This window comes from Primulina eburnea, chromosome 4 (assembly GCF_022965805.1).
Source record: "Primulina eburnea isolate SZY01 chromosome 4, ASM2296580v1, whole genome shotgun sequence".
Lineage (NCBI taxonomy): Eukaryota > Viridiplantae > Streptophyta > Magnoliopsida > Lamiales > Gesneriaceae > Primulina > Primulina eburnea.
In genome coordinates, this window is record NC_133104.1 from 29,607,485 (window position 1) to 29,616,587 (window position 9,103).

A 9,103-nucleotide genomic window follows, 5' to 3' on the forward strand; every position below is an offset into this window, starting at 1 on the left:
AAAGTAATTTTAACATCATTTTGTAGGTTGCAAATTCTTCAATTTTAATTTTGAGTTGTTTTTCTAACCAAAATAATGTATTTCAAATTCTCAATTATATAAATAATTTTTTTTATACTTTTAAAATTAAATTAAATACTTCCATCCACATATGTAATATTTCCTTATTCATAGAGTGCGTTTCAAAATGAGAGAATATAAATCACACACTCATGATCAAAACTAGCTAGCTGTCTAATATACACGTTTTTTTCCAACAAATTGACTAATTCACAAGACTAACAACGAACCAATTCAACTACATTCTAATCAATTTTAACTTATTAATTAAATTTAATTAAACCGAATCTTGAAATACAAGGAATAGACAAGGCATGAAGTTATGAGAAAATAATCAATTTAGTCTCGTCATATTTATGATTTCGTCATCTAATTTGTCAAAGTTGCATGTGTAAATTATGTAACCTTGTATTTTTGTTGGTTTTAGTCCCGTTTCGTCGGAAATCCGACCTGTCATTGGAAAATACTGATATATGACTGCTGAAAAATATCGACGTGACATCGAACATTGATACTATGTCCGACGTTATGTCAACACTTAAGTAAAATAGTACTTATAAAACCCTCAAAATTACAGTTTTTTTTTTTAAAAAAACTTTGACAAATTAGAAAAAAAAAAAAAAAACCTTGACAAACTGAGAAATCTAAATTAACTGTTTTTTCTCAAGAAAAAATAAATTAAGAACCCCATATATCTCCTTTTTGACTTGTTTAGTCCATGAAGGAAATTATTCATGGTCCTGGCATTTTACTGTTTTGCACCTACTCAATAAATAAACGTAAAGAGACGAGTTTCTCGGACAATCCATAAAATTAATATTACTCTTCAAACAAGAGAAAGAGAGAGGGATGGGAAGGGCTCCTTGCTGTGATAAAGCTAATGTGAAGAAAGGTCCATGGTCACCTGAAGAAGATGCTAAGCTTAGAGAATTCATAGGAAAATATGGAACTGCTGGGAATTGGATTGCTTTGCCTCAGAAAGCTGGTACTTAGTTTGTAATGAGAAAATACACGACTACTTGTATTTCTCTTTTCATCTTCTGTTTCTTTGGGATATTTTTAATGGATTGATTAATTGGGGAAACATTATCAGGGTTGAAGAGATGTGGAAAGAGCTGTAGATTAAGGTGGCTCAATTATCTGAGACCAAATATCAAACATGGTGAATTTTCTGATGAAGAAGACAGGATCATTTGCACCCTTTATGCCAGTATCGGAAGCAGGTGGGAAAATCTACTCCTTTTATCATATTTAATTAATTTTTTTATGTGTTTCATGGCTTTTTTAAGATAAAATTTGTACCAGCTACTTTGAGTAAATCCCTAAATTTTCTTGAAATGTTACCTGTGCCAAATGACTGTAGCCCAAAATATTTTCAAACTGAATATGGAAATAAATAATAAGTCCAGAGATGAAAAGAAAGAAAAAAAATACCTGGTTTTGGAAATATCACACACAGTCTGTGGGAACCCAAGTGCGGATCATTTTACACGTAATGTCAAGAAAATCTTCCATTTCTAGACAGTTTCATGCATGCATATCAAATTTTAGGTTGCCGATTAATACTTTTAAAGTGACCTCTTCTTTATGCAAAACCTCGGAACTTTCTTGTTACGGAAAATCTTTTATTGTTCACAAATATTTATTTCAGGTGGTCCATAATTGCTGCTCAGTTACCTGGAAGAACTGATAATGATATCAAGAATTACTGGAACACCAAACTTAAGAAGAAGATAATGGGATTACTTCCTTCACAGCAAGCGAAAATTGTACCATTTTCAAGCAATCTTCAAGCTCCATTGTTATCTCAATTCCAATCTCTACCTAGCTTGTCTCAGTTTTATAGTAACTCATTAATTTACACCCCATCTGCTACGTCTCAAGCTTCCATTTCAACTCCTCAAAGTCTTTTAAACTACAATAACAACAGCACTAAGTATTCTTGTTTTCGTCAGCAAAACCAGGAGGGTTTAATGGATCTGCCGTGTTATTATCCGGTTAAAGAAAACATATTAATGTTCGGAGTGAACCATGAAGCAAGCTGTTCCTCATCTGATGGAAGTTGCAGCCAAATCAGCCACGGAAAAGATAATCGTATAGTTAAACAAGAAGAAATGGGGTGTTGGAATCAGGGTTTCATCTCTGCGGATAACCAAAAGTTCATGCTTCATAATCACGGAAATATCATCACTGGAGGTCCTGATCTTGATGTTCAAGCGGATTTAGCAGCTCCAAATCTTGATCAGAAGGCATTGGAAAATGGGGCTCAATTGGAGTATGATCTTGAGGAAATTAAGGAAATGATCATTAACAACAACAGTAATTTGTTAATGTTCAATGATGACAAGAAGACACATGAGAAGGGGATGTACTATTACTACTACTGATTGAATCTGACTGTAAGTAAGTACAAATCAGAGAGATTTGAAGGGGCATGGTGTGATTCAGATTATTATAAATTTAGACTTTTCAGTTTCTGGGATTTTGTGTTGTGATGCAAAAAAAGTGGGCAGAAGAAAAAAAAAACTTTTAGTGACACAACATTGTGAAAAGCTTGTTCCATCGTGGATTTCTTCAAGGAAAAGTTGAGGTTTTTTTTAATGTTTTTCTAGGTACTGTTTTCTGCTACAAATCCCCTCACCCTACACATATTTTAGTTTGCAGAGATCCAAGAACTAAAGAAAGATGTCACAGTGTAGCAAATTAATGTCGTTTTCTGTGAAAGAGAAGAAGATATCCTTATTAATTTAATGTGAATTTTGATCTGACTAACCAATAAAACAAGCGTCAACTATTGCACACACAAACACACACAAGTCACGTTGTGTTATATATTAAAATATATATATATCTGTGTGTGTGCGCGCGCATTGACCTTTGGGTGTGATTTCGTAACATGCATCACAAGCTACCAAAGAAATCGGGAGATGAATGTTTTAATCTCAATTAATTATATATTTTTAAAGTTATAGAGTGTAATGTTTGAGCTACCTTATAAACCTAACTCACGCCTCACGCCTATTTTTAATAGACAGCGTTTGGTTTGGAGGATAAAATAAATTAATGATTAGTATGTAAATGATATAGAAAATGATTGTCGTAGAAATGTAATATATGGTGTAAAATAGTATTTTGTTTGGTAAGATTTTTAAGTGTATGATAATTTTGAATTTTTTGATGAAAGTATTAAATTGATCTCTCCTCTTTTTTTTCTTTCTTCCACTCCGACGGCGGCGGAGGCGGCCGATGCGGAGGTGGATGCCGGAAACGGCGACGGCGGTGGTCGGCGGTTGCTGCGGAGGTGGCCGGCGGTGGTCGGCCTTTGGCGGGGTTGCCGGTGGGCGGTCGATGGAAGGAAGTGGTGGTGAGTTTGAATTTAGGAGAAGAGTAAAATTGAAAAAATAAGATGTATTAAGAGTGAGATAAATAATCCTAGGGGGTGAGGAGGTATTATTTTAACCTACCTAATATAACCTAATCATTCATATGAGGGATTGATTGACTTGGTTAAATAAAAAACGAACCAAACAAGTGATTAGGTAGGTTTAAAAAAAATAAACCTACCTAATACTGCAAACCAAACGTAGCGTTAGAGAAAAAGGTTGTATAAAAAGAATATTGGGTAGATCTTTTAGCAATTGTGGCACACACACTGTGTTTATATACAAAAATTTTACACATAAATTGGACAAAAAATTCGGAACTAAATTTTTTGTATGTACTCCAATATTTTCAAAATCAGTACAAATGAAGAAGAATTAAAAAAAACGTGAAAAATAGAATTTGAGAGAGTTTAGTGAGAGAAAAAACTGCATTAAGGATTGTAAGAGTATGTGGAGAAAGTGGAAAGTTTTTTTTATGATTATTATTTTGGTCTTTGAATATGTGAGTCTCAAAGTGATGTTTATAAATAATCATGTATAATTAATTATATTGGTGTAATCAAGTTGGATCAAAGAAGTTAGTAAGAGACTCCCTTGTTTTTATATAATATAGTAAGAGATATAAGAAGTTTTCATGATCCAATTACTTTGAGACTCTCTTGTAGTTCCACTTTGCTAGAATATTTTTATTATCCTAAGTTCTGGTGATCGATAAATAAAAACAGCAGATTGTTTTAGATTCAGCCTCTCTTTAAATTGCAATTTCAGGTTTTCGGACCGTTGTATCATTTCAATTCGTTCAAACTCAAGATGCAAATTATCTAAACTCGAGCTTGAATATATCATCCGACAAACTTCCTGGATCAAAATTTGCAGTACACTTGATCAAACCACTGAAACTCCATCCACATTGCAACCAGTTAGACTTTGATAATTTCATAAAGGATATTGAAAGACAAGTCGTTCAACAACTACTATTATATATATATATATATATATATATATATATATATATGTGTGTGTGTGTATTTATCATGACATGGATATTGAGGAATATTAAGTTTTACATGAGTTCAAACTTACATCTCTTTCCTTAGGAAAAATTTGTATAAAAATAATATTGGGTGGATCTTTTATATATATATATATATATATATATATATATATATATATATATATATATATATATATATATAAAATAAATTTACACGATCCAATTACTTTGAGACTATCTGGTAGTTTCACCTAACGGAGGATAGAATCTATTATCGATTGAATTTCAAGATTTCAAAGTATTTTGGGGTGAAATGAGTAGCTATGTTGATGTGTCTGAATTGGGACGGTTAGTGTAAATTTATGTTATTGCAAATTTGGTACCTCGAAATTTAATAGAAAATGTTTTTTGTCCTATTAACCTATATATAATATCCTTAGAATAGCCCTCGATCATCAATTGAACAATTAATTTATAATTGGATTATGATTTTATATTGTCGATGATTCCGTACAGAAGTTTATTAGTTAGTCTCATCAAATAAACTAATATACGTATTAAAAAAAATCAAAATCTTAGACTTATTTCAAGGTCCGTTACAAAAATTAAGCCTAGCTGAAATATAAAATGGTGAAGCATCGACATATTGTTTTTGTGCTACTTATAAGACCCCATAAATAACGATATGGTCACAGTTATTTTTATAATTAATGCTAGTTAAATTATTCTTAAAAATTTTGGAGCTACAATTAGATAAACAGATATTAAAAATACTTGAGAGATTAATTTTTTTTCATTTGGTCTACAGATTCAATCTCGATTCGTTTTGTTGGAGCGTTGTTATATCATCATAAATAATTGATATGTGATTGAATTTTACTAGTACGTACGTCTAGTGTCACATCAATTACTCGATGAAAGACACATAAAAAAAAAGAAGAAGAAGAAAAGAAGCAAGGTTTTACACTAGTATCAAATTAGAGGATACAAAATCTATTTATAATTTGTAATTTATTCAGAATGCTAGTAAACTAGTTAAGCTAAACAAAAATAAAATAGAAGGGATGATTTTGTAATTTTAGAATATGATAAGGACAGTGATTATTTATTTAAAATAAAATGCCGAATCCAAATGGGAAACAATTGACTGGATACATAAAGTGGAACAACGACATCATTGGCATTTGGAGAATCATATTTTCTTGCACATTTACAGCTAATGCATGGTCCCATTGAGTTTTGATTGGTTAATCATTGACTAATATATAATGAACTAATTAATTCTCCCATTAAATTTTAATTGTGTTTGGAATTATAATATATCATACTTAAGAGATTAGATTTATCCCATATAATCACGAAATATATTATTTGATATCTGGAATTTATCAAATAAGTGTATCCAAAATTTGAGGTGGAGTAGAATTCTTGTTGGCCAAACTTGAAAATTTGTAAATATAGGTGGAATTCAGTTGACAGATACAACATAGAATACATTTTATACAACATACAAAATGAACATATATTCTCTGTCCGGTAATTCTTGAAAAATCATCAGTTATCTCCGATGGTTTAAATTGTACATGTGATTGGAATATTCTAGTGATACTCCGGCGACCGTGTTGGAACATTTCATATTTGCAATCTTGATTTTGATGTTAACAGAACTTCTTATTTTGTTTATAATGAATTTACCTAAGTGCGCAGAATGACCAGGATTCGAACTTATCATTTATCGAGTCAAAACTGAAGCTATCGAGACGCGAACATCAGTTAGGAATCAATCAGTTTGGAGAACAAGACAAACTTATTCAAATGGAATCCAGCTGTGCGCATTGAGGAAAAGCTTTTGTCCAGTCAAAGGATAATAATATACGTTGCAGCAATGCTTAAAGTCAAAACTTTCTAGAATTGTTGTTGAAAAGTACAGACATATTTCGAGGAATGGATTCAAATTGCAACAAATATATTTGATGAGTCAAGGTGTACGGTCTCATTACCTCTATAAATATCAGACCAAGATCATCAATATACAAGTGTGTGAAAAATATACAAGTGTGGAAATAATGAGAGAAGGGCACGCTCAACGCATATCAGCTTACAAGAAGCAATCAGCCCAGATTTGGGGAACACTTCAAAGTGTTATCAGCTCAGATTAGAAGCACAATTCCATCAGTGTGTGAAAACACTTTCGTATTGTATTCGTAGATTAGTTCTCACACACGCACACACCATCACTCACATATACAGAGAGTATAGCTTATTGAATAGCTGAGCGAGTCTTGCACAAAGACAATAAACTCGTGTATGTAGTCTTTCACATATAGACGTTAAACAAGTGTTGGCTGGAAGGAGTTGCCTTCAGTGAAACGCCCCAAATTCGACGACTGTCCTCACTATATAGAGACGAGTCTTTCCAGTGTGCTTATGTTCTCACTCACACGCACCCTAAGAAACTTCCCATGAGGTCACTCATCTCAAAATTTCCTTCAGTCAAGCACGCTTGACTTTGGAGCTCTTATGTGATGAGCTACTGAAAAGAAGATGGACCTCCTTGATATGAGTACTACATATCAAATCTTTTAAGCCCTCTTCAACTGCACCTTCTCATACCTGAACAGTTTCGGAATCCCTCTCCTTCCGGTGTAAGATTGGTTCATCCATGTTCCCTCCACTTAGAAGCCTGCTAAGAGCCGTTCATTGTCTGTGCAACCTCATGGCACCAGCGATCACCCCTCGCCCTCTTCGGCCCTGGGCATCACATGCCCACCAGCTTCCGCTTGGTTCATCCCCGAACAACACCGTACTTGGAGAGGTCGGCTCTGATACCAACTATAACGCCCCTAAATTGCGTACCGTAAAAAATAAAATCCAGCGGGTAAAAATATCCAATAAAGTCCATTTTCCAAAAAATACATTTAAAACATCTTATATTAATTAATACAAATTAATCATGTAATTAAAATAATTTTCCTGGTATTTCCTCAGTCTCCCTTCCTCGTTCGAGCGTGAAATGCATTAGAAACCCTGATACATGAATTTTTTAAATTTCTTGAAATAAATCCTATCATGCATTAATTATCCAAAAAAATGGAAAAAAAATAGTTAGACACATAATTAATGAAATAAACACGTATTTAGTGTTTTAAAACAATTTAATAAAATACCAACGAAATTTAATAACTTACATGCTTGTAGTTCACGTGGACCTTCAAATTTTAGGGATGTTACATTCAGTCTAGGCTAGGAGTTCAATTAGGTAGTAGTGCAAGTCCTAAGCTGAGTAGTTTCACAAGGCATTATATAAATCAAAGTTTTCTAGTGGAACCTACCCGAGGAGGTAGAAAGTGTTACGTAGGAGCAGTTGAAGTCTCCGAACACCCATAAACATATCTTTTGTACATAACTCTTTAAGTATTGTTTTCAAACTGATTTGATTAGTTCAAGTTGTTATCAATTCAGTTCTCACCATAAATGAACTAATATATGCAAGAACTGTCCAGTAAGGTCCGAGAATTTAAATAACGCGGCCTGAATGCATGCAATTTATGATTTTATTTAAATTATGAGTTTAATTGTTTTATGAATTTAATGCATGATTATTGCATGGCAGAAATTAATTCATGAAATTTGATAAGTTCACGCATTAGGGTTTTTAGGTGCATTTCACGTTCGAACGAGGAACGGAGACCGGAGAATTTTCAGGAAAATTATGTTTTTTACACGAATAATTTTTATTAATTAATATGAGATGTTTTAAAGGTAATTTTCAAGAATCGGGCTTTATTGGGTATTTTTACCCGATGGATTTTATTGTTAACGGAACTTAAATTTTATCGTATCAGGGGACTTTTTGAGGGTTCGACTAATATTTTCAATAACTTACCAACACGAAATATTTTTCGGGAGCGTGTTGGGATTTACTGGGCCTACTTTTAAGCTTGTTGGGCTTAAAATCATTTTTAAACTTTTAATTAGTAACTTAGGGCCCATTATCTAATTGTTAACTATACTACTTAATTAACCATAAACCTATCATTCCTCGCCCCACCAGCCGACACCCTCATTTTCAGAACCATTCTCCTCGGTTTTCACAGCAGAAAATTCAAGAAGGCTTCGACTACAATTTTCTTGCAAAGAGAAATTCCTCTGGCTGTCGTTCTTCAATCCCTACTGTTTTTACGTCATCAAGGCACGCTTGTTACTTCATTTTTCATCCTATACGTCAATATTACTATTGTGTGTGTATACGTAAATGAAATCTTTTGATCTAGTCAAAAGCATGGATAATCTTTGGTTTTTGCATCATTTTAATGCATTATGTGTTATGTTATTCAAGTTTTCGTGCAAGGGTCATGGGTTCGACTTATTAGGAGGCACGAAACATTTATGAGGTGTGGTCTTGGTGTTCGAATTTGAGTAGTGTTGCTGTAGTTGGACGGATCGAGGAGTGCTTTCGGTAGTGAGCCGTGTGTGTGTGACAGATCGTGATGGGGAAGGTGCTGGTGGTGCAAGAGATGACCTTGGGCACAGACCAGACCAGGGTCTGAGTCACGTCCCTGGGTGGCCCAACCACTGCTGGAATTATCGGTGTTAACGGCTGCACGCGTGGAGGGGGTATAGCTCGGCGGGACACTTTTGGTTCCTAGTGATCAGGTTGGTGTTG

The 9,103-nt window shown here is 33.7% G+C and overlaps 1 protein-coding gene across 1 annotated transcript; it reads left to right on the forward strand.

Annotated features, from left to right (window-relative positions):
* The first annotated feature begins 880 nt into the window (after positions 1 to 880).
* On the forward strand, positions 881 to 2,537 carry LOC140829815 (uncharacterized). Its single transcript, XM_073193102.1, has 3 exons — positions 881 to 1,045; positions 1,154 to 1,283; positions 1,712 to 2,537. The coding sequence occupies exons 1-3, from the start codon at positions 910 to 912 to the stop codon at positions 2,445 to 2,447; spliced, it is 1,002 nt and encodes a 333-aa protein (XP_073049203.1). The 5' UTR covers positions 881 to 909; the 3' UTR covers positions 2,448 to 2,537.
* The last annotated feature ends 6,566 nt before the right edge of the window (positions 2,538 to 9,103 follow it).